This window comes from Grus americana, chromosome 3 (genome assembly GCF_028858705.1).
Source record: "Grus americana isolate bGruAme1 chromosome 3, bGruAme1.mat, whole genome shotgun sequence".
Lineage (NCBI taxonomy): Eukaryota > Metazoa > Chordata > Aves > Gruiformes > Gruidae > Grus > Grus americana.
The window spans coordinates 68,053,593-68,080,777 of NC_072854.1; the positions used below are offsets into that span (position 1 = coordinate 68,053,593).

Here is a 27,185-nt window from a genome sequence, read left to right on the forward strand (position 1 = left end):
CCTGATCTGCTCTTTAAGTTCTAAAAAGTATCTAAGTACACTTTGTACTTGACTTAGCAAATTCTATAGATAAACTGAGGCACAAGGAAGAAAATAATCCAATCCAAGTAAGAAGAATCACCCAATGTAATGCTTGATCTGACTTAAACCCCCCCCTTTTATTATTTTAATCCATAACACAATTATCTACCTTTTCTTAGTACAGTTGATATTATTAAATATTAAGATTTTTATATGGATATAGACTTATACATATAAAACCATATATAGAGATAAAAACACATGCAAAAATACACTTACTTGTATATTCATAGCCTATGTAGGAAAACAGAAAACTCAGACCTGTTTCTTCAATGTACCCACTGTCAATTTACGCTGTTTTTCCAAATAAAGGTGACTAGAAAAGAAGCAACCGCTCCTTTACATTGCTTTGGTACCTGTCTAGCTTTTTTTTCTCATGAAAAACACAGCATTTGATTTTATCCTACAGGCAGGGAAAGCTGCATGTCCTGGTAGCAAGACAGAGTTTTGGTATAAATTGTACTTTTCATTATTATACAGTATTCAAACAAACCAGACAACCCCCAAACCAACAACCCTGAATAACTTCAATGGCTTCTTGTCTTCTCCAAACTCATGGCAGATTCTTAACGCAATTGGTAAAAACGCATTTCTTTTTTAGCAGGTACAGGAGGAAGACCATTAAAGCACTATTTGGCCTAATTTTTCTTGACACATTGTGAATTTCTTCAAAGGAAAGAGAGCGTGTTATCTAAATAAAGCATCTTTCTCCAAGTCAGTTTTGTCCTTTGCTCTCTGAAGACAAACTTTTCTTCACTCTTGCGAAGAGGCAAAGGCTTTCTTTTGATATGAAGGAGACAACTGCCATACAATGTCATTTCCCTGATGAAGCTTGCAACGAGTAGTGGAGGGAAAAGATTTAAAATGCACAGCGGTGCAATGCTCCAAGGGAAAATTACAAAGGGAAAAGAGAAGAGCAGGACCATTTGGCAACAACTTTAAAAGATTTCAGTCACACAATCAAGCTTTTCTTATGTAAATACTGTATCTTAAACACCCCCAGCCCCCTTTTTTAGCTGAAAATTGCTGTATTTCAACAAATGCAGTTAACTGAAAAGTTCTTTCTAAGCTGGATAAGCAAGATCCTTTCTCTTACTGGCTAAAGGTACTAGTAAGGATGAAGAAAGTGTGCAAATGTATTTTTTACACTTTAAAAAAGAAGTAATAGATTTTGAAAGGTTCCTTTACGGAGTAATGCTAGGATTCTGGAGAAGACCGAAGTCTCTACAGGTACCTATCTCTCCAATGTCCTTCTTTTGCTTTAAAAATACACGAGACACACACCTTGCAGGTAAGCTGAAATTGGTCCTGACCTACTAATATTTCAATACCATTACTTCCTATAGCATGTATACCTTCTAAGCTGTGGGGCTGTTCATTGTCTCAAATTGAGGTACAACCGATTTCACATTACCCACTATGGACATCAGTCTCAATTGTAGCTCATGAAAGCGCACTGCCGTACAACAGCTTTACATCAACAAGTATGAAACTATTTCCAGTTTAGACGGAGAGTGGAAATTAAACAACAGGAATATACTAGCTCTGTCCAGGACAGCAAGAAAACAACCGACGTCTAAAAAAATTGCTTCTGTACCCAGAAAGACCTGCATGGCAGAACCTAATTCCGAAATTTCATCTGGCAAGACAATACCTTTCCCTTTCGTCCTCCCATGTGATGCCGCACTTGGAACGGACACAGGTCTCCATCTCTGGAAAGAGCCCAGCCAAGTGAAAAGACTCAGCACCATCCCTGGCAGAACTTCGTCCTTCCCTGGTCCCCTCTCAAAGCACTGACCGCAGCACACGTGAGCTAATTCAGTAACACTGAAAGGCGACATCCTGTAAGAGCAAATGTTCTTTTACCCTGAGACTGGGTACAGAACGCAGTATGGAGCTCCTCCACATATTATTCTGCTCTATGATGACTTGGAGTGGAAAGTTTCTTTAGGGAGAAATAATCAGGTATTACTTCAGCCTTTAATTCTCACTCCACAGTGGGCCTCCTTTGAGTAAAGACTGCCGACTGTGACAAATTGTGCTGCATCAGTGCTACAATATGAAGTGGAGTCCATTAAGAACTGAGCTGAGATCACCAAACTCATTTTGATTAACCTCCAGGTCACTAAACACTTATAAATATGTTACACAGCAGCTGCTAAACATATTTATATATGCTTAAGGTCACAGCATCATCTGTTGGTTGTTGGAGTTAAGTCAAAAATCTTATGCTTCCTTCTGTGCTGCTTTTAGTAAAGGCATATCCAACATACTATTTAAGAGGTAGTTATCTCAAAGCATACTACCAGACTCCCTCCTACATCTCCCAATTCCCTCCTCCATTTTTCTGGGAGGCTAAATAAAAATCAAGTCTTTTAAAAACAGTCTGCTGTACACGTAGTGACATCTAATGGCAAAAATTCAACTGACCGGCTATGAATTCTATAGCAGAACCAAGCCAGTTACGTAAGCTATTTTACAATATTTACCACGTAAACACCAATAGTTGGGTTGCTTAGGGATGACACAAGTCATAATTAGGAATAATAGGAAGAAACTAAGAATATAATGAAAAAAAGTCTTCATGGTGAGACGCAGTTATCCTCAAAGGGAGTGAAGGTAACCCCAGTAACTTGACACTTATGCACACAGACAACACATTAGAAAATGAACGGGTCAGAGAAATCCTGCATTACAAATGAACCAGATGACCTGTCAGGTATTTTCCAGCTCTAACTCCTCCAATACCGTGTTCCCAGATCACATATTTTTCCCCATTAAGAAGAAAAAGCAGCTGGGCTAATACAAATTTAGGATTATGCTATCAATTTAAGCACCATACATAAGCCTAAGCGTTTCTTTTCTCCGCTCTATTGCTACAAGTAGATCTCCAAGTATTCAGCAAATGGAAGAGATTAAAAATGGGAGAGGGGGGGAATCTGCTTGCTTTTTGTGGTTTATTTACTCTGTTGACAACTTAGTAATTCACAGCACTTGCATAATGCCAGAGCCAGTTCTTATGCTTGCGGAAAGGGCTGCCACCCAGGGGGACCTAGACAGGCTGGAGGAATGTGCTGACAGGAACCTTACGAAAGTCAACAAGGACAAGCGCAAGGTCCTGCACCTGGGCAGGATGAGCCCCCTGCAGCGGTGCCGGCTGGGGCTTGACTGGCGTGAGCGGCTTTGCTGAAAAGCCTCTGGGCATCTTGGCAGACAGGGAGCTGAGCCTGAGCCAGCAGAGTGCCCTGACAGCAAAGAGGGCCAACAACATCCCGGGCTGTGTGACCAGGAACAGAGCCAGAAGATGGAGGGAACTGATCATCCCCTTCTTACTCGGCACTCATTAGACTCCATCTAGAGTATCATGTCCAGTGTTGGATTCCCCGGTGAAGGAAATATGATGATAAACTGGAGTGAGTTTAGCAGAGGTCCCCATAGATGGTCAGGGTGTGAACACTCACCCTGGAGGGGCTGAAGGATGAGGGCTAGTTCAGCCTGGGGCTGATACAGCTTTTGAGAGGAACCTAACAGCAGCCCCCAGCACCTAAAAGGAGGTCAGCAAGAAGGTGAAGACAGGCTCTTCGCAGTGGGGGATGGTGGGAGGATGAGACTCCACAGGCAAAAGTTAAAATATGAGAAGTTCATATCAGATGTAAGGAAAGGATGTAAGGAAACCATTTTCCTAGTGAAAACAGTCAGGCACTAGATCTGGTGACCCAGAGAGGTTGTGCCATCTCTGTCCTTGGAGGTTTTCAAGACCCAACTGGATAAAGCCCTGAGCTCTCACCTGAGCCTGCTGAGGAGGAGGTTGGACCAGAGACCTCTCGAGGTTCCTTCCAGCCTGAATGACCCTACGATCCTAGATTGTCAGCTTCATTGTGCTGTTGTTAGTCTGGTGTACTATAGGGTCCAAAATACAACTGGTGAAATTCAAAACATACCCTTTTAAGAAGGTCCTGTTCTGTTCTTTTGTTTTCCTTCATTTGCAATCTACCCAAAGCTTAATTTGCACTTAATCTCTTTTCTCTGCAGAACAAGGAGCATCAGATTTAATTGTGTCTTCTGAGATAACGCAGAAGTCCATGTATTTAAAAGAGAGGAGATGACATGCGAGATCTGGTCATTGTTAAAAAGCAGAACAAAGAAATTGTAAGAAAGAAGAGCACTGACAATATAAAGGAGTACACGAGTGATCACAGCTGCTGAGGAGCAGTGTCTCTTATACTGAGATGTCTTCCTTTAATTGGACCTGAAATCACCGGTAGGTTAGTGTGTTGACTCTGACACTGTTGCCATCTGATGAAGGTTTTTACTGCCAACTTCCTCAGATTTGAACAGACAACTAATTACAAAATTGAGTTCAGAGGTAGGTGTGGTTTAGCTGTGGACAACGATAAAAGTGGATTATGCTTCTCAGCGGGACAAGAAACCAAGACACGACTTTTAATATGGAAACATGTCAAAGCTCAGGTTTTTTGCTCTGTGCACAGGGATCAAGTTCTACAACTTTCTGTGGATTTTCTGGCATGCATCTGATGCTCTGTGCTCTCCTCTAGATCTAAACCTGTAACACTGGAGCAAAGCCCTTCACGCAGTCAGAAAAACTGATCCAGCTTCTGTAATAAGCCCTGTGGCAGCCTGAGCACAGGGGGAAGTCAAGCACAGAAACGCGTAGGGAACAGAAGAAGGTGGAAAATCTAGAAGGGCTGGAGGTGAGGTGACTTTGGGGCAGAAAAGATGGAAATGGAGGGGAGAGCAGATGGAAATGAAGAATGAACAACAAGGGTTGGGAGCATCCTCACTAGGTGCCAAAGTTTTTTAGGGCCAGGAGGATGATGGGCACTCCAGAGAAGGGAGATGAAACAGAGATGCAGGAGGAGGAGCAGGGAGGAACATACAGAGGGCAGCTGCTCCCAGGGTAAACACAGGGAAGGTCTCCCTCCAGCACAAACGTGGAGCCTCTCAGCCAGGTCTGCCTAAAGGAAGGGAGAGATTCATGGGGACCCTCAAAAGCAGGGTGCCACCAGAGAGGTGCCTTCCTGCAGCTCCTCTGCTTGTGCACAGTGCCGTGAGGCAGGGCCAGGCTCCGAGGTGGCTGCCCTGGCCAGGAGCTGGGCGAGCCCCCGTCCAGCAGCGTGGCACAGCAGGGCGATGCGGAAAGAGCAGTGCTGCAAGGACGGGAGCGGGACGGGGCACCCAGCCCAGGCAGAGAAGAGCTGCCACTGAGTCACACCTCACACATCCTGGTGGCCACAAACTTGCACCAATTATTATTTAGGCACCTCTGCACTGTGTTTCCTGACACTTCCCACAGCACTCGTGTAACATAGGTATTTCTCCCAGTTACCCTGCCCTAGGAACTGGACCTGAAAAATCATCCTGTTACTGTGCCTTGGCCACCTGAGCAATTGGCTGGTGGGGAAAAAAAAAAAAAAAAAGGCCCACAAGCTCATGGAAGTTCACCATTTCTGCTCCAGATCTTTAACCTACATCAGTTTTGCAGTGAATGCTTGTAGCACCTCAGGGGAGTAATTTGTGTAAACATTTTAAAAGGAACATTTTTTTTTTTAATGCTGACACACTGCTACGGTGGCTACTTGATTACAAACTGTGAAAATGACTGCGTTAGGCTGCACTCACAAATCACAGTGTACTGACCAAATTGCCCTGTGCTTATCTGTGCCAGGTCTGCAGCATGACAATATTTCCTCTCTCTTTTAAATGTCAAAGTATGATTTGGGGGGTTGTTATTTAAACACACTGACCTGCACAATAACCAGAAGTACTTTATTTAAATCTGTCTTGAGCTGGGACTAGCCTTAAGCGCCTATAATCTGTCATACTTTGACACCAAATGGGTTATTGTAATGAGAGTAATTCAGGAGTGAGACCCGTGAATGCTGTCTCCCTGGAGAATTTACACATAAACGTGCACACAGATACATATGCTCTTTTGTTATGGATTTTCCTTCTTGCTACATTATGGGCTTCTTTGGTGAAGTGAAACCGTTTCTGTCGTCAGGGGATATGGAAGAACCGGAGGAGGGAGAATAGAGCAAGGGAAAATAAACCCTAATATTGCTTGCTTTGCTCTGAGTGGAAGTCCATCGGTGCATCAGCACTGTTAGCAAAGGCCAAGACACACGAAATCTGAATATTGGCTTGAGCAGTTACAAAAAGGCATTAAAGGCAAGTTCCATTGTAAATAAACCAAACAAATTTAACATCACTATATCTGAAAACTCAGTATCCCCCTCTCGTTAGCTGCTACTGTAAGTGTACTAACCTGGATTTACATTTCCTCTTCTGTTCAGTGGGGAAGCTCGCCACTCGCAGTAACAAAGTTTGAAAAAAGCAACCACGAAAACTGGTGATGTGACATGGCCTGCCATGAGATTTCTTCCATTTTTCAGGTTGGAAGGAAAAAGCAAAATTTTATACTTGTATGTGTGTACATGCGTGAAAAGGGGAGGCCAAAGCTCTGAAATGCACTGACACTGACAAAACACAGGGAACATAAATGAAAAAGCATCCAGATTTGTACCGGGGTGCGCGCGCGTGTGAGTGTCTGCTGACATCAGGCACACAGAACCAACACCAAACCGTTCTTCCCAACGACTGGGCCTAAATGGCAATGCTAAAATGGGGAATAATTTTCTAGCATCATAACAACGTGATAGTGCACATCACCTTGTAATCCGCTGCAGTCTGACCGAGCACACTGCCTGTTTTCTTCGATCTAAAGATTATTGTGTAAGATACTTTTTGGAAGAATAACAGAAATAGCCTTTCTAAATATATTCTTTTTCTTCTGATTACGCAAATGTGCTGTTAGCATCATCACCATTACTTAGATTTCACTAAGAAACAATCAAGGATGGAGAAGAAACTTAAAGATTAGTTGTTCCTACCAGGCTGATTCAATGCTCAGCCCCTCAGAAAAGCAGCCACAAAAACTTGTTTATTTACATGCTATGGTCATCACATTAACCATTTTTCCAGTGAAAGCGTCTGCCATTTAAAGCCAAATTAAATGCAGGAATGTCACACCACATCAAACATTAGAAGAGCAACATAAAAGGCACGTGTAATTTGTGAGTATTAATGCTAATAACACCACAACTACACAACATTTGCACTGCTGAATGCATGCTGAGGTCAGAATAAATCTCCCTATCCCATTTTACAGATAACAAAAAATGAGGAAGAGATCCAAGATTAATAATGGTCTAAAATATGGCCAGAAGAATAATAAAGTACTTGAATACAGTGAGGAAAACATAGCACAAGCCTGCAAAAAAAGAAATCCTTCACTTCATTTGATCCTAATGATGTAAGGGTGTGTGACTGAAAAACATGAAGGATATTTAGTGAAATACTGTAGGGGATTTTTGATTGTTTGTTTTTTGAGGTTTGTTTGGTTTTTAGGTTGCAGCTATTTAATTTTACTTTTATAAAGCTCCTCTTGTGTTAATTAAAGTTTCTTTTGGTCTGAATTTCATTGTGACCGCAGCATTTGGTCACCAGTCTTCAAACCTACAGGGATTCCCTGACATTCAACCTTTATTGTGTAGCGTTCTGACAAGTGCAGCAAGACCATTTGCATTTGTTTGTATAAGAACAAACTAAGCCCTTTGTACTCAGTGCAACCTGTACTGGATAAATACAATATAATGCTGTGTGACAGAAAGCACAGGACCACCGAAAAGCAGGCCACGTCAAATGGCTGTAATCCCATGGAAGTTCCGCTCGTAGTGACCCCTGCCTACCTTCCCGACAACGTGGATTTAAACAGCAGCTCTAAAGGCAGCTGCTTGCACCACGTCCCCATCAGACAGACTACTGGAGCACTGGAAGGAGATACATTTCTTAGTCCAAGTGGAGTGTGTGATGGGTAAGAGATGGCTGCTGTAATCTGTCCAGCAAGCAGGAGCATGCATGGACTGGGTTTGCAGCGAAAAAAGAAATTTGCCCTGTACGGCATGACGCAGTCAATCTGAACCAGAATGCCAAGAAGGGTGATTTAGGCTGGTGTGACTCGATATCAGAACGGGAATGACTCATATGACTCTCTCACTATGCACCTTCTATTTTTGTGCATGTTTATTAATAGCTGTCTTAAAAAGTCGGAAGGCCCTATGAACTCTCTCCCAGAATGATTACTTGAAAGTGGGTAAGAGTCTGTCCCCAGCACACAAACAGCCAGGAGGTCACCAAAGCGTGGTGCTAAAAAGCTACAGAAAGCTAGGGACACACATCGTGCGTTGCACTGATTTGATTTCCCCCAGTGCGGCACTGCCTTGGGAGAGGCTCGACCTCTGAGCTCCCTCCTCCTCCACCTGGGGATGTGAACCTCCTGCTGCCTCTCACCACCTTCTCACGATGTTCAGTCACATCCTCGCACTGTTTGTGAGCACCACTGCAGCTCCACGGAGCTCACTGTGCTGGCAACCAACCGAAAACCTAATAAAATCCTGATCGTTTCATGCCAGCTCTTCAGTGTATCTTTTCCTAGTAAAATGTCATCTGGCTGACAGCACGCCGAACGCTGCTGTGCATGTGCAGCAGCACGGCGAGGAAGTTCTCCAAAGGGATTTCCCAACAGACACGTTTTCACTTACCTATCTTTGCCCAACAGCCTGGAGCTGTTATATGTTTATCAATATTATTACTGCCACTACTACCATCGGTCTCGGCACTTTGGCACTCCAGACAGTTTCACAAGAGCAATGTGGTGTGTATGTCAGCATGGTTTCAGCTGGCTCTTTTCTTCATCTTTGGCTCAGAAGATGCCTGAAACCTACTGTGACAACTGCAACAGGTATTTAATGTGTTAGTGAAACTGTTGGCCGTTGTTAAAAAAATCTTATTGCTGTTATGTTACCATTTAATATGATGCTTACAAGTTACTTATATGTCCACTTAGAACCGATGTTCCCATCTGAACCCCATCAATAAAATAAAGGGCTCTTCCCACTCATATTTCCCCAGGTAACATTGCTAAAAAAAAAAATTGTTTAATTTTCTCTCAACTACCACCACTGTAAAACAACCTAAAACCTTAAAATCGCTCTAAAACCTGAAACCCTCCTACCATTTTTTATGTCTCTCCCTTTCTGTCACAAAAATCTTAGGCTGTTCAATCACAGTCTTGTACTTGCACAATGTATGTGCCAAATCACACAGAGCAGTCACAGAATTAGCTTTCTTCATGAGTCCCATTAAACAGATGGCTATTCTCCTGGTTTTTGTTTTGTTTTTTGCTTTTTTTCTGACTAGTGCTGTGATTTAAACTAGTGCATCTTCTGGGTAACAGGCAAAAAGACAAACAGTGTGAAAATCCAGTTTCCTCATCTGAAACATTTCTTGCCACCCAAGAAAGAGTACTCAATCTAAAGTCCTCCCTTATTCTTTACTTTTACACAATTAATGAAGTATCGCATTCTTAATGTCCTAAAGATCTGCTTTTGAAGTACCGAATTTCTACAAAACATCCGAGACTGAGGCAGAATGTTAATAAACTACACAGAGCCCTACACTGCAATTTTGTTTCAAAATAATTAGTACTTCTATAGAGGGCAATGGCTCTCCCAAATAACCAAGTCAAGCCAAAAATAATCCGACATAATAATAACAGAATTAGAAGCGCCTCTGAGACGACTGAAAATTCTCATTCATGACTCTGAAAATCACCCTTCCTTCTCAGCATACTCCTGCTTTCACAATTTAAGAATGGCTACTCTCCGAAGGAGGGAAGGGGTAGGACTCTTGAGGTCTGTGGTTAATCTCTAATGGCATGAACAGCATACAGCAGTCTACTTGATTGATGAGTAACCAAAAAAGAAAAAAAAGTCTTCCCAAATCACTGGTTGCCTGCACGAGCTCTGCAGCAGAGTGACATCCAGGGCTCCAAAATGATGGATTTACCTTTTAGTAAAACAAAATTTCAGATAAAAATATATTTCTCTTCATCTCCCACAAGAAATGGCTTTGGTTAGCTCAGCATGTAAAGTTTCTTCCAATCCTTACACGATTTTATCAGCAATTTTGAGTTGATCTACAAAATGCATCTCCATTAAAAACAATAATCACAGAAACGTGATTTCCAGCTCTCCCTTTACTATAATAAATACATATAAGCGAATTTGCACTTCACCTCTCCTAATACACTGTAGAAAAAAGCCATATATGGTTCTGCTTTGAAAGGCAAAACATGAGGAAAGTAAGTGCCCTTTCAAAAAAAGAAAATAAAAAAATCAGCTTGATATAAATGACTATTTCGCATGAAAAGGGAAGAAGCATGGGTCCTTTTGAAGAAAAATATGTCAATACTGGTTAATAGCTCCCTTAGAAATTACAGTTACAGTAAGCATTAATATTTGGACTTGAACCCCTCAAATCACACAGAAACTTGGCGTAGAGAGAAAATATTCCCCCCTGTTACTGAAACGCCGCCAGCCTCAGGTGGAGCAAGCGCAGCAGCTACTTGGAGTTCAGAGCAACGTTACCAAAATGTAGTTTCACGGACTGGAACATACTGCTGGGATATTCGAAACAGCATCAACAGAAAGCAAAGCGGGGCTCATTTCAGGGTGATCCGTCAGGATCCCTCTAACGGAAATCCAAAGTCTGGGAGTCTTGGGAGGAGCGGGGTAGAGGGGAAATGACCAGACGCCTTGAGACTGGAGAATTGTGAATGGCCTGAATTTGAGCAGGAGTAATTCCTTCCCAGTGACTGAATGTTAAATAAAAGACCCGGCAGAAAGAGCCTTTCTGCTAGGGGCTTATTTCAAAGGCAACAGATAAGGTACCCCGGCACTGGCTCCAATTATGGCTACCATTCCTATCTCAGCCTAGTTTACTTTGGGGATTTCACAGTTGGCAGCCTTTCATCTAGGAGCAGCCTGGTTTGAATAAGCAAAGAAACTTGAATGAGTACTTAACCTTCCTGCACTCCACTGCACTTCCCAGCAGAGAAGAACAGCACCTCCAAGCTTAAGGGGAAAAGGGAAAACAATGGAAAATATATACTTTCTCCAGGGATTAAAGATGATAAGTTTTACTGTAGCACTTCAAGTCTTCCTGCTACGTAACCACAGCTTTTAAAATCACAATTAGAATTTTAAACCCAAGTTTCAAGATCAAAAGGGCCAGACTGGAAAATACTGCATAGAAATTGACAGGCTCTAGGATGTAAAATGCCTAAAAGAGTTCTGGTTTTTATTTATATTATTATTCTTTTTAAAAAATTTATTCCCCATTTCCGCCTCGTTCTTTTTCCTTTTGACATTTTAATGCACCATGTCCATTACTATATTTCCTCACCAGTACCTTCTAGTCCATCAGCAGTGCTGCATTACCCTGCTGTTGGAGAAAATAATACAGAAAAAGTGCTTTGCTGGCACCAGCGACATGGAATATGAATTATACATACATAGCAGGAGAGAAATGCTGACGGAAGGCTAGTCTGCCTGTATGTGCGCAAGCGTGTGCGTGCATGTATGCGCACACAGACTGAAGAGAAGACATACGGAATGCACATTTTAAACTCATTTACACTAATTCTTAACGGTTTCTCTGTACAACACAAATTCTCTAATATCAGTGCACTTTTTATAGACCAGGTTTAGGAAAGGTTTAAGAAAACTTACCTAAATTCTTTTGATCTCACCACGACAAGGCTGTAGCAGTTTAGAACCAGAACCACATTCTAGAGTGCCTAAAAGTAGTCAAGGCAATGGAACACCACACATTACTATAGAGACTGAACACCATTTCTCAGGTGGCACGGGGAGCAGCGGACGATAATGTAAGTATCCACCTCAATTTAGCAACCCAGTGACCAGGATTTAAAATGGCCAGAGGTTGCAAATAGCTAAGCTGGATCCCAATTCCTCAGTTTAATAAACTACTATGTCTAAATCGTCTCCTCTAAAATCAATGACACTGAACTCTAAATTCATTCAATCTATAAACAAAATTGCTTTAATTTACAAAATTGCAACATGCAGTCCTGAGAACCATATTAGGATACAGTACGCTGAGGTCAAAGATGCTGCCTTCAAAGACAGGATTGCTCCTCATGTAGGCACATCAAAACTCATTTTATAGTAGTTGGTTCAGGTATTGATAACTGCAGGTGCACCAGCAAGAGGCTCATTTTAGCATCCAGTTGGATGTGTATCTTACAGCCAGCTAGTACTGAATTAGGTCTTCCTAAGGCCGCACTGCTAACAGGATGTAAGCCAGCTATTTTGCAACTATGTTTTTACCTTCTCATATACTACAGTCACACCTTCAACTGCTAAGAAGACGTGCTGGGAATGGCACTCACTCACTGCTGGCACGAGAGATGCTGAAAATGATGATGACAAGCATTTAGCTACAAAAATGTCTGTTGACTTCAGGTGTCAACCTAATAATCAATTTTCAAAAGCATGTAGGGGGCACTTACGGTAGGAAACAAAAGCTCATAGACAGTGAACACACAGTCCTGAAAAGACAGACTAGCACACTGTAAGATTTTAGGTTACAGGGAAGGTATTATGTAGCTGTAGAAATAAATCTAAGCTTAACATAAGCAGTCCTCAAAGCGAGGTCAAAGGCTAATTCAAATGGTGTAAACCTAGTGTCTTCCACAACCACCATGTTTATTTATATGATTTTATCTTCTCTAATTGAAAGGGTGGTGGTCTGCACTGAGGATGATACCTAGGTATAACTGGCTGACACTCAGATCTTGATCATCCAGCCCTGATTAACAAACATTGATTTTCTGCCCCAGTGGAAGTGATTTTATTCTGATGCATGCCATTTAAATTCATTTTACACAGTTGCTTAGTGCGGCTTGGCAAGGCAGAGGCAAAACAGCTTTCTATATCTAAATGAGACTCCTGAGCTGGTGAAGGATAGATCCTGTGGATTAACAGCTGAAGATAAATTTCTCTCCCGTATTGACACTTGGCTACTGATTCAACAAGTTGACCTTGAAGGGGATCACAACCAACTTGTACAGAAATACTGCTGTGTAACCATGACTCTGACACAACCATTTCATTTTCTTCCTAATTCTGCGTAGAGGGGTGTGTTTTATAGTAATAACAATCCAACGGTTTTTCAACCCCACAGCTGAATCTTATGAACTCAAGACATTCAAAGAAAAAGGTCGGATACTATTCATGCACTTTGGCATATTAACAGTGGATGTCTTTCCAGTTAGATGAAATAGTCTGGTGAGAGTGCTCTCCCATTTCACCAATTTTTGCTTTTTGAACAGGAGAACCAGTGGACTTGTGTTCTAATTTTTTGTTTTGCTTTGTACTTTTTCATATCAACATATATGAATGACGTTATTAAGGAAAAAAACCAACAAACAAAAGCAGCTACAGAAAACTGGTAATTAAAACTTTTTAATAACTATGAAGGCAGCAGTAATTTGGAGTATAATAGATTTCCTATGGAGGTAACAACGGAAATAACATGATGGCAGGGAAGTCCACAAAACTTGAATCTCAGGTGAAGCTGGACTTGGTTGTGAGGGAGCAACAGGCTGGGAGCCAGTGCAGATACTTTCTCCCAGAGCTGTAGTTTATGATACGGTTACAGAAATCAGAGTGTGAAGGACTCTGGTAAGAAAACAGTAGTTGCATTTCAGGCGAATGTTTTGCACTGGATACTTACTGCTCCTAGAAATTGTTCTAGCAACTAACTGAAATATTTCAAACGCATGCGCTCTCAATTACAGTGTAATAAAACTTTCTTGAAAATCCCATTGAGAAACCCTGTCATCACTCCCGCAGTACACCACTTCAGAAAGGGATCATACTTTGCGGGTTGCAGCTCACTACCCAGGCAGCAATGACAATACCAACAAGAAGTCAAGAAAACGGGGTTGCACAGCACCGCTGCGAAACAAGAACACCAACAGTGAGGGGAGAAAGACAATGGCTGGGTCAGAGGAAGAAATCTCATTCCTTCTCAGTGATGAGGTTCTTCATTTCCCTCTCAGGCACAAGGAAATGGAGCCATGCCAAAAGCCATGCAGGTGTGTGAGGGAGCGACATGCAAATTTTCATCGTACTGTCACAGTGGCATTAGTAAAAAGAAAACAAAAGACTAGAATCCCCTCTATGATGCAAGTAGTCGTGTATCTTTCACACGATTTTTATATTCCTTCAGCTGCCAGACGGCATGTTCATAAACAGTAAAAAAAATTGCCAAGGTCCCACAGCAAGTCTGGTTTACATTGCTACCTACCCGTACTGGTCAGGCTGGTGCACCAAGGGAGCCTGAGTGTTGCCATAGTTGGGGTGCTGTGAAGAAAACATGGGGCGTCCGCCAGCCCCAGACTGGCTGGGATAAGCAGGCGACCTAATGTATGGTGGCCTAAAGCAGAACAAAAGAACAGCCTCTTTGGATTTGCTCTGTATTACAAATACGAATTACTGTCAAGTACCTTCCTTCCATATGCAAGTATGGAGGACTCGCAGGAATAGCCAAAAGCCATTACGCTTTCTCCCCTACGGCTGACTTGAGATCAAAGAGGAAAACAGTGTGCTTGCAACCCCCTGGCATCAGAGGTTTCACTCAATTTGCAGTTTATAAATAGCCCTTCTGCCAATATTTGCGATAGAGATTTGATGACTGCACAGCCCTTCCACAGGTGCTGGATCACTAGAATGGCCAATCTATGACGGAAAGGCTCTGAAATGCAGTTTTGCCCGGGCAAAGCTAAAAACCAGTTTTAAAAACTGACTTGGGAGGAAGGTGTGAGATAGGAGTGGTAATCACTTAACCCCATTTTTGATCAAACACCACACACTATGCCCAAAGTGTAAGCTGAATCACAACCAAATACTTTCTGCTTAACACAAAGTCTTTTCTTGCTGTAAAGACCAACAAACGTGAGCTTTTCCTTTCATTACATGACGATAAAGAAAGTGTTCCTGCAGCTGTAGTGACGGCCCATTTATTCCTTCGTGCCTGACCTATCAGCTTATAGCCTAAACCAGACAGACAGAAGCAGACTTCTGTAAATCCTAGTAGACAGGTCTGTTAAAACAACCAACACAAGCAACAGACTGCTGGTTCACAGATATCTGCTGGACTATGGTCTGTTTTAAGGGAGCGTGGTTCTATTTTACTGAACAAGAACATGAAGTACACTGAATTTACTGGTATTGTTTTAAGAGTTTGCTGTTGCTTATCACTAGAAGCCACCTGCCTTCTAAACTCGCAAAACAAGAAAGCAACAGATACACGGACTACATTAGCTTCCTGTTTCTAGTTTTACATTGTGTCTTGAAATTAGAGCAACTCCAGCGTCCAGAAACACTGGTCTTGAATGATAAATACCTGTATGCATATATGTGCATCTGTGTACGCATATGCATGAATAAATGCAAGATGCTTAATACACAAACACACAGACACATACAAACATGCTCGCCAGAACAGTGCAACAAGCTTTGTGTAATTCCCAAATGCAATGGAACTTCTCGTAACAGAAAAAGATAATAAATACACCAGGAGTTATCTGAGTCCAGGGAAATGTGGAAATTACTTCATCTGAAAAATTTCCCAGAAAATATTATTTCAGTGCAAGTATTCAGGTATCTTAAGAATAACCACAGACAGAAAAGTGTCTTTGCCAAAATCCACGCACAAATGGCAACATGCGGTTATGCTGCCCGAAGGGGAGACAAGAAGACAGATGATGGCTCCAACCTCTACAATCCTGTTTGCAGGTTCTCTCTTACGGATGCATAAGTGGCAGTTATCAATTCCAGTTAACTACAGATTGCTTTTATGCCTCCTTCTGCCTTTCCCCTCCAGCAGCTTCCCTCAGCCTGCCCCCCTCTCCCCCTCTGCATGCCTGCCTAGGAACAAGAACATCCCATAGAAGAGAACTGCCATCAGCAGTGCTGCTCACAACGTGGGCAGTAAATGCAAGAGTTGACGGGCAGCTTCATAAGGTTGCTCACTCCCTGGCAGGGGCAAGTTGCCAAGGACATGTTGGCCCTCCCTCTACCGGAGATAAAAAATATATATCCAGCTAATCAATTTTAAGTTGCAGAGGGCTTCTTTTCGACTCCTAATGTCACTGCAACCCTGTGGGTTTTCCTAAAGCCTACAGTGCCAAGAACCAAACTGGAAATGGCTGTCATCTCCATTGTCACAGCTGCTTTTCAAGAGGATAACTCAAAACACACGATAGCATGCTTTCCCCTTTCGTTTAAGGAAAAGTCTTCTTCCCACGCGCCATGTCCTCCCAGAGATAAGGGCACAGATAGAACATATATAAATGCATATGCATACACCTATACAGTGCCGTTACTTTGGAAACGACAAGACAAACATTCCTACTCATTTAAACTCCTTTCACCTGGATGCATACCTGCTCTGAGCGGAGTTTGCAGCAGCCTGCATCACTGCAGCAGCCGCCTCCTGTGCCTTACGGTTCACAGTTGGCATGGGTGGGCCCATCCCGGGGCCTCCCTGCTGAGACATGCCAGGAGAATTGGGGGTCATACTGCTCATGTTTCCAGGAAACGGTCTGCTCTGCATCCCAGCTGATGGCATCCGTCCCAGGGGCATGGTACCGCAAGGCTGGCTTGGCCCCTGTCCATGCATCTGACTGTTGGCATTTATACCCATGCCGGGTCCTGGGCCACTGTAACTTGTGTTGGGCACGCCACTGTACGTTGGTGGTCTGGAGTAGTTTCCTGAACAAAATGATAAAAAGCACAGAGAAAAACATTAAATATTTCTATTTAGGAAGTGCAGAACTTACACATGTGAACTAAAGTGAACCACGCTGGCCTCAAAGTCAGAATAACTTTTTCACCATGAGGACAGATAAGCAGTGGAACAAGCTGCCCAAGGAGGTTGTGCTGCTCCCTCCTTGGAGGTATTCAAGACCCAGCTGGATAAAGCCACGAGTAACCTGCTCTGATCTTATATCTGACCCCGATTTGAATACAAGGTCAGCCAAGAACAACTCCTGAGCACCCTTCCAACCTGAATGATCCTATGAACCTGACTTTTATGTACCCTCAAACATTTTTTGCCAAATATATGTCATGGGATAACAGCAAATACAGAAAAGCACAGCCTCCAGAGGGTTAACAACATAGCACACAGTACAAAACTGCCTTATGCAGAAAAGAGATACGTGGCATGTAAAAAACCCATTACATAAGCTCAAGGGAGAATCTTATTTTTGTAATTTCATGTTCTCATTCTTCATCTTTCTGCAATTTCAGCAACAGGCTATTCTCACCGGCTTCTCGCTCCTAACTGTTCTGCCCATTTGTGTCAGAGATGCTTTGGCAAGGACCAGTGAGGATGGCTGCTGGGCCCCAAGGAACATTCCCACTCCCTTCTGCCCTAGCCTGCCTTCCTGGTAAATTCAAAGTTTGGCTATGACAGCAGAAGGGGTGGTAGCTTACAACGCACCTCCCCTGGGAAAATTAGTACTACAAGAGTAATCAGCAATAGCACAAAGATGCTAATATAAACAGGTGCCTTTTGAAGGATGGCATGAAAACCTGGCTGACCCCAATCTACGTTGTCACTGGAGCAAACTGCTCCGCTTACAGCAGTTTAACTCATTCAAGTGCCAATCTTCCTATCATGTTGAAAGCTCAAGCTCAAGAAAAAGCCAGTGTACAGCATTCAGTGTTATGGAAACAAACCGAAGCACATGAGAAAGAGGAGAAAAATAAAGAAAAAGGTAAAGATATGATAGGAAAGTATTTTAGGAAACGGATCACATTACGCTACTTCAGTCATCAGTTTTGACTTGTCTTTATTTCCATCTCATCCAGATTAGTGGAAACGTGACCCGTTCCCTCCCTGTGGGATGCTGCAGAGCAGAGTTTCCTGACTACTCTCAGATATTCCCACGCTCGTTCAAAGGCAGCAGCCCTTGGACTCTTCCTCTGAACGTGGAGATCAGCCACATCTTTCCTCAGGCCTCAGCTACCAGGCAGAGGAGTCGGTGGCATGCAACTCCTGTTTATATTTAAAATAAATGTATTCATCCATCATTTGAATACACACATAATTAATTCATATGCTCCTGCTGCTCTGCTTTGGCTAATCCTCCCCTCCTCCCCACCTGATAACTGACTCACTCTGCTACAAGTTCTCCTCAGCAAGAACGTGCGAGACCTACGCTTCCCAAGGAAACAAGAGCCACAATTCTCTTCTGTTTTATAAACCAAGTTTCTGCCTGGGGGTCTTCACAGAAGGATCCCCAATACGTGGTTCAACAGAGACGAAAGGCTCCAGATTCAGCTTTATGCTGACTTCAGACTGGCCTGTCACTTCTCCTCCTCCTCTCGGCTCGGCTGGTGGGAGCCGACTATTTTCTGTTCAGGGAGCCGACGCCCCTAGCCACAGTTTTGGTGGCTCAGACCTGCTCAAGCCACGCTTCTGATCCAATGTAAGTGACCACAAACTGAAGGGTTCACTAATTTCACACTGCTCTGCTTAGCGTTACTAGGTGTAACACACAACTCGGATGTTGTTCTGGTTTCCCAGCTGCTTTGTGCAAGAAAAACTTAACGCAGCAAGACGGTGGATATGCGCGCTCAAAGATTATGCGCAGCCAGTTAACACATTTCATGCACATGTTATTAGTAACACTGCTTCCCAAAGTGAAGCAAATTCCCTCCCTAGACTAGCAGACCTGATATCCATAATCACTGGGAGCTACTGTCAGTCCAATTTACATAAAGCCAATTTGTTTTGTCAGTTAGGGTCTAGGAAGTACGGTTCAGCAGCGTGCTTGGAGGAGCAAACACCAATGCTAAATACTATTGCTGTTTTGATGCTGTTTTGAATTGGGACAAAAAATCCCTTCTTTCATGTTTTGGCTTCTCCAGCGTAAGCACAACACAGAAAAAACAGCGGAATCTTCTCCATAAAAATATGTGGCTCGGTTAAAATAGCTCCTAATCATTCATCTCCAGGGATACACGTCCAAGAGCACAGGGAAGTGGTATCTTTTCAGTAAGGAAAACAAGTTTCAATGTTTTTTCCATGGTTTTTTTTTTCCCCTAAGCATTTCCTCAGTACCTCAAGCATCAGCTATTCTTATACCTTTCCCAGACCACAAAAAAAAAAGGCAAAATAAAAGCCAAACAAAATACAAGAGGAATTGCCAGGAATGAGGAGTGCAATCTTATTTCCATGTTTCTCTAATAGATTAGTAATTTGTTGGCAGTGGCTTTGACAGAAAACAGATGGATGCAGCATTAAACACAATGAATGCAGCAGATGCTAGGCCAGCCCACATCAGCTGGACGTGTCAGGCAGCCAAGTCCAAGAGCCCACACTTTTCAAGTGGGTACAAGCCTGGCAACAGCGGCTGTACAATACTACTGAACAACTCCTCCCCTCCATATCCGAGGGATTTTTGATTCCAACTCCCCCTTGGCAGAGTAGAATTGCACCCAGAGGGACAACATCTCAAATGCACAAGAAAAAAACAAAGCGGTAACTGGAATCGGGAAGAAAAAAAAAGAAGTGTAATGAAGATAAAATATAAAAAAGCATACTAATAACCTGCCAAAGACAGATGTTCATACTTACTGCTGAAACTCTGGTCTACTTTGTCCAGGTTTGCTGAACAAAGTGCTCTGATACCTTGCCATTTCTAGGCAAGCTGAAAAGAGGGAAATTTGAGAACTACCTGTTGGTTTTGCTCTCTGCTTTAGAGACGCAGGTAAGATTCACAGTATTAAAAATAGTATCTTAAAATCATTTTAGAATTGTTTACACGTGCACTTAACCATCTTTTTTCTTGCACAGATGATTTAAATGTACTCTGAATTCCTCTGAAACTGTTTTACCCAGGGGACTTCAGTAGATAGAGCTGATATTTAAGTCTTAACTCCACAGGCTGCTGCATATGTGGGTCTGGATTCTGAGGTTCAGACTCTCGAGATACTTAGGGCACCTCGTGCTTAAGATGCTACCATTTTAATTAAAATCTAGGATTAAAATCAGTGCGAGCTAGATAGCAGAGTGCTTTTATGAAACGAGTCCAACGTTAAAGGTTACAAAGCACAAATACTCAAATCATATTACTTTACCATGAACAAGAAAGGGTTTAATGTACTGTGAAGTTCTGGGATTGTGGTTCAAACATATTCAGGAGTATTCTCTTTGTTATACCCAAACAGAACAGTTTTACTGCTGAATTGAGTAGGAAAAGTCAAGGGAGATGGGATGCATTTCTGACCCGTTTTACTGATCCACAGGAAGTTTTTCTCTGCGCCAGTCTTAAAAGACCCAACCGACTACAGCATCCCACTGCTCTCCAGAGTGCTTTTAAGGGACATTTTGCTGTGGCAGCAGTTTGATGCTCGGGTCATAGACCAGAGCTTCATTAGCCCCTGAGCTAGATGTTGTCCAAATACAAACCAAAGAGACTGTTTCTTTCAGTAACAACTTCCATTCTCACTCTGCTTTTCTTTAATTCTTGGGGACAGGAAATGCTGTGATTTAATATAAAATTAAAATTAATGTTCTGTATCGCATGCTCCTGTGCTGTATCACAGACACACAGAACTGTGGAGCCAAAGCCGTTTTTTATTTTTGTAGGAAATGGTTTCACAGGATTGGACTAGGTCCCCAGTACAGAATTGCTTCCTGGGAAAATATATTCTACTCTTATTATAGATCTAAGTGTCATGTAAACACATGAAAACCAAATAAATCAACCATATGCACGGAATGGATCACTCTGCTCTCATGAACTGGGGGCTAATTCCTCCAACCCAAACTTACTGGTGTAGTCTTTACCACGGCGAGCAATTCCACTGCAGAGAAAGGACACTAGCCTTGAGCAATGGTTTTCAGGACAACACATAGTGAAATCTAGTGTTCAGACTAAAAGCTTGATGTCACAGAATGCTTTGACACATATATAAAAGCACAAGTTGTCCTGTCGAACTCAGCCTATGCTTAACAATATTCTGGAGGAAGGCCTATCTGAACAAAACATGGAAAGCAAATAAAATCCTTGAGAATTATTTCAGTTTAATAAGTTCAGAACTCGGCTGCAACCCAGGTAATTTTTAACATATTTGTTATTTTGGCAATAAAAGGCAAATGGGGTAACATTATTATATATTCATCATTGCTGGCATATAATTGTGCTTTGTAAGAGGGTATGTTAAGACATGCAATTACAGATTACTTTCATTAAAAATGAAAAATGGTATAAAAACCTTAAATCCGGGTAAATATATGTCTTTGAAATATCACCATCTTCATCCTCGGATTTTATTAATGGTCACATTAGCCTGGTGAAAAAGTACTATGTATTCTTCTGCTCTATGTTACCTGTAGAGCTGCAAGTCTGCAGGGCCCTAATTTTATGATGACCAGTGCATGGGATCACTGGTACTCTCCAAGAGCTGGCAGAAGAACACGCTTTTCATCCATCACACTATTCACCAGACCCTTCTGAAACGGCCTGTTAATGACAATGATGCTCATTTTCTTCCTGCCCCTCAAGTTCACTTTTTAATAGCCGTTTCTTCCTGACCGCGACCCATAAAATCATTACATAGACACTTTCATCTAGAGAAGGAGGAAAAGAACTGCTGAACTCAAGCAAAAAAGAAAGTAGTATTCGGCGTGTTACTTAAATGCATTGATTTAGTAGAAAAACCTTTCCATTCAATCAGTGTGGATGGCTAATGTTTTACTGCACTTGACACCCACTATTCCCATGGTTCGGAATCTCAGCAGCAGCAGTACAGCTGGAAGTCAGGATAGCACATCATAAATCCACTGGATTTTTACCAGTTAAGCTAGTTGCTCACTGTGCAGATAAAAATAAGCACTTGGACAGCATTTTATGGCCACAAAATGCTTTCCAAATAAAAGGAAAGCACCAGTCAACTGGAGTTAGGTAATTAATCTTCACACATGGCTATAAGGCATTACTAGCCCCATTTTACGGTTATGGAAAGCAAAGCAGAGAAATGAATCTACTTGCCTAAGTTGAAAGATGGTGTAAAAGGCAGAGCCAAAATTAGAAACTGGGAAATCTTGGCTTGTAGCCCTGTGCTCAGAACACTACAACGAACGCGACCCAGAGCTGAAACAGAAAGGAACGCTGCGCAGGGCAGCAAGGCTCCCTGCAAACAAACAGCAGAACTAGTTCCCAGAAACTCTGGAGACCAAAATAACCATCCTTGCTAGCATGGGCAAGCCACCGAGCCCTTACAGAATTTCCTATCGCTGGCTCCAGTCCTTTTTGAGGATTTTAAGTAAGAAAGCAGTATTAGGAAGTGCTGAAATAGAAAATCTTCTTTATGTACCTCTAAAGAAAATAATGCCCCTTATATATTCTGTGGTTTGACTTCAAGTTCATTAAACCCCTAAACAGATGCATACTTTAAAGGTTATCCATTAAAGGCAAAACAGTAGTCAAGTTCAAGGTTGTACGCATTGAATGTCCAGGGGCAGAAATTGTGTATTCTATTTTTGTTTTAGTCCTCCAACAATTCTGTCAAACAAGCAAAATAAAAGGAACTGCCTCTCTCAGTCTGAAGGGTTAGTTAAGATTCACAAACCGTATGCATTAGAGCTCAATATTATATTCCCACAGTAGCCACTGTATTATTATGCTCATTAGAAGACTTTAACCCTCACAGTCACCACGCAATTTCAGAGTGGCCTTGGGATTCCATCTAAGAAAAGAAGTCCTATTTTGGGATCGGTGTTGTGACCCTTATTCCATGCTTGGTCAAATGTGGCCTCATTGCAGAGATGAAATGCTTGGGCTTCTAAACAATGGCCCTGGCAATGCAACAGATTCATCATTTCCTTGCCCAATTTAAGGTCACTATTTTTATACAGAGAAAGGTGCTAATACCAGAAGCAGCTTCTTCCACAAGGTGCAGCTCCACCTCTGAATGACAGTTTTGTTTGTTTAGGTTTTTTGGGGAGGGTGTTGTGTGTGTGGTGTTGTTTTTTTAAGAAATCACATACCTACCTACATACACGATCTGTATATATTGTACAAATACGTATTTTAAAAAAATATCATATGTATTACCAGCAAGCATTTTTACCTTGTGGTCCATACTGGCTCATCTGAGGCCCATAAGTACCACTTGAATTACTCTGCTGAAAGCTACCGATTCCAGGATGCACCTGGCCTCCAGGTGAGGGGTGTGGTGACATGGAAGGTCCAGTTTGCTGAGGTCCATACTGTGACATTTGGGGGTTCCTCTGAATGCCTGCCATAAAACCTAAAGGAAAAAAAGCACCAAAGCAAAAATTAATATTCAGGCAACTGTTCTTTATTTAAGAAATCTTTGACATAACAAAAACCCAACCCAACCCTCTTTAGTTATTTTTGGACTAAAGATACCCAGAAAACTGTTGCTGTTCACAAGAACAGAAACAAACGCATCTTCAAGTCAGCAACACTGTCTCAACAACCAAAACCTGTACACAAAGACTCAAAACCTTTTACTTCTAAAAGAAAGATGGGACCGTCCTGTTTAGTTACAAATGGCTGCTGATTTTAAAATTAAAACAATCCTTAGGAAAAAAAAAAAAGGCAATTATCTACCTAATAAGTAGTAGGGAATTTGCCTGATGACTTATGGTGGAAGTATTCTAACTTCCAAAATTGTATGTTGCTACCAAAATGCAGAACTTCAGCATACAGAAAGCCACTGTAAGTACTCCTATTGCCCACAAACTCTCAGGATATAAAATGTCCCTTTATGTGAAGACTAGTCATACCAGCCAGAAAAAAAAAGTCGTTTTGGTGTGTATTTGTGCTCTAGGTCCTTCTTCTGGTCCTTTCCCAGCATGCCTGTATTGCATTCTCTCCTTTCGCCTTTTAGTAAATGTATCAATGAATCCCAATTTAATTTAAGGCTCAAAAGCTGCAGCAAGAGACCTAATGAAATTCTATAAAATCTAGCTGCTTCATATAAAGGAACAGAACTAAGCTTATTAAAAGGGAGAAGAGGAGGGTTATGTGGCGGGGGTTTTAAGTTTTCATGAACTGGGAAAAAGCCTGCAGTCCCACCAATGAAATGTCTATGCAGGCATGCTGGATTTCTAAAATTTTACCCTGAGAGGTTTTAGTGCTGCTTTCAGTGTTGAAGAGGATGTGCTGAGGAGTCAGCAAGGTCTGATTTCTGGAAGAAACTGGGGTTTTTTTGTGTCTGTGTCTTCTGCTTGCATATTAAATTTCATCTTCCCATTTCTTCAAGGCAAAACACGAGTGTAGTGAAGGACAGTGTTTGTCCCAGAGACATGTCACACTGCTGCCCGGCTGGGCGAACATGCACGAGCAAGTCTGCATTTTGACCCATCCTGCAACTAGTTGAGGCGTCTGCACTTCGAGGTTGCAGAGAGCTGAAGCATTATTTATGGAAGGTGCCCGTTTCCTCTCCCCTCCATTAATTTTAGTGGCGTGCGTGTGGGGAGGTGCGAGGTTGAAGGCCAGGAGACACCTCACCTGGCAGCATTAATGATGCCTCTCCTTACTTTAGGGAGGGAATAGAAGAAAGGTAAGAGCAAAACCCTCAGACAGTAAGCGGACAACTGGAAGCTGCTGAAGCGAAGATCAGAAAAAGGAAAAAAAAAAAGGGAAAAGGAGAGAGAGGGGCAAAGACAAATTGTGAAGACAGACAGAAGTGGGTGACAGGAGGAGGGAGAGGTGGCAGAATATGACTGTCCCAAAGGGCAGGGGGGTCCTCCCACTGGTTAGCATCAAACGTCACACAGACCCAGCACTCAGTGCCTGATTAACGAAGAGAGGTCATTTTTCCTCAGCCACGTGCAGACACGTGATCAAACTCGTAACTGAAAACATCGAGGTGCCACGGCTCCCACGACCGGGCGGCTCAGTGGTCTCTCCGTGGGGACCACAGCCCCAACAAGCATGTCCTGAACTTGAAAGAGTAAGGTTCTCGTTCTAGCGCTGCTGTTACTGACGTGGCAGGTGACGCTGGGTGAACAACCTTCCCGCCGTCCTGCGGGTCAGCCTCCCTGTTTGCACACTGGTGACAAAGCGCTGTACAAAAGGGGACGGTATCCGCATTGCAGAGATGAAAGGCGGTGTGTACTTTACCACAGATCAGGCTTTGAGTCCAAACACATGTAAACGTTTTTTGAGCCGTCCGCAAACCTTTGCTAGATAGCATACTTATCCATCCACTACAACCCTGTCAGAGAGACAAGAAGCTCAATGCCGCAGGTCGCAAGGAGAAAAACCAGGAGCTGAGATGATCGTGCACCCCCTTGTGCCCAGTTCTTTTGTGCTATGAAGAACTCAACCCGTAACGTGCTAAAAATCTAACAACTGCAAGGTTTGGCAGAATATGCACAGAGTTTTCCTGACCTTTGTGCAAGCCCCAAGACAGGGGATTCGATTGCACCTGAACTGCAAATTCAGAGCCTGACACCCGCTCTGGAGGAAGCCGGACCACAGGCATGGGCATGCGGCACGGCAAGTAACCGATGGCGAAATTGTGGCTTGGAAACTGGTCTGTACTGGTTGGAAAACTCCACGCTCCTGCGAAGGAAAGCTCTTATGACCTTCTCCACTTAGCTCTATTTTGCAACAGATCCCTTGATTTTTAGAATAGTTCTGCTCTGTGCACAAATCTTATTACAAAGCCTATGCCTTCTGCCGACAGTGCTGTAACTAATTTAGAAACCTAATACAATCGTATGCCTGTATGAAATAAATGCTCGCATTCCCGACACACATACACCATATACATCACACTCGTGGGATCCATTTAAATGAAAAATTTTGTACTGGTCACACTAAGTTTTTTATTATAAAGACAGTAAAGTTACTCCTGTATCTAGTACGGAAGTGAGGGTTTTCTGTTCACTGTGGGCTTTTTAATCTATACAAGATAACTTTCCAAACGCTGTCCTAGTGATAAAGGTTTTTCACCCTGGTTATTATCGCAGGCAGTACTTTTCTTAACACCACAAGGATGGATGACGCATTGAAAAGCTATCGTTTGTATGGGTTGTAGTGATTTCCAGTAGTGATGCAGATGGACTGCTGGTTGTTGAATCTAATGGAGAACATGGACTGATGTCTAATGGAGAACATCAGTTTTAGCCAGCTCTGCTGTTGTCAGAAGGGCTCCTGAAGGGACTAGAGTAATAAGTGAAATAACTGTTTCCACTCAAATGACCTCTTCTTCAGGAAACTTCTAATCTGTTTCTGATGCTGTGGAGTGGACTGTGTGGCTATGTGCGCAGTCATACACAAAACACGCCAGGACCATTCCCTGGCCTGCAGAGCGGTGTGGCACGCTTGTGTCCGTCCAGCTAAACCTTCCCACTCGATCCTGGTAGCCTCGCCCGTACGACTCCTGCGCGCAGTCCCTTCTACTGTCTCCCTCCGCGCCCTGGGCTGTGCTCAGGCAGGGCTCACAGGCGTCAGCCAAAACCATGCCGTGTGCCACGCCAGTAATTCAACAGCAGAGATAACTGGGTGATACTACTCAAACTCATGCTCTGGCCTTAGTTTACAGAGATGTTGATTAATGCAATGAGAATGGAATAGGGTCTTTAACAGCTTTTGACGTGAGGCATGAGTTTCATCATCCCAGAGGGTGTGAGATCCCTCTCAAATGAGGTTGGCTTTGCTATCTTCTCTTGAGCGTGGACAGGTAAAGAATTAAGGAAAAGGAAGCTTGAAATTCAGGAAGAATATCTGTGCCATATTATCTTCTATCACTGTCTGTAGGGTACGTTGAAGCATGGCCTTAAAATAGGACATGCTCCAACTTCCTTCCAGAGAGCAGAGGAGTCATTACAACAACAGATGCGATGTGGATAAGGCGGCAAGATCAGGTCCTTACTGTGATCTGGATTCCATTACAAGAAATAGGAGTCTATTAAACTATTAAAAAGCGATTAAACAGCCAGACTGCACCTGACACGTCTACCTCTGTGAGAGCCCAGTGAACGTTCAGAGATCAAACTCAGTGCATGAGTTTGAAGTGTTTCAAATATTTGCAGAAAGCTTAGAAGTCTTAGAGAGAAAAGGGGTTCCTGATCAAGACGTTAACATTCTTGCATCA

At 42.7% G+C, this 27,185-nt stretch overlaps 1 protein-coding gene across 8 annotated transcripts in view; it reads right to left on the minus strand.

The window, feature by feature from the left end:
* Positions 1 to 27,185, minus strand: part of ARID1B (AT-rich interaction domain 1B) — a 336,150-nt gene that overhangs the window by 45,770 nt on the left and 263,195 nt on the right. For all 8 annotated transcript variants that reach the window (XM_054822466.1, XM_054822470.1, XM_054822463.1 and 5 more), the window contains 2 exons: positions 23,181 to 23,360; positions 16,478 to 16,805 (listed from right to left, as the gene is read on the minus strand). In XM_054822466.1, coding sequence (XP_054678441.1) covers positions 16,478 to 16,805; positions 23,181 to 23,360 — 508 coding nt within the window. The remainder of the gene's footprint in view (positions 1 to 16,477; positions 16,806 to 23,180; positions 23,361 to 27,185) is intronic.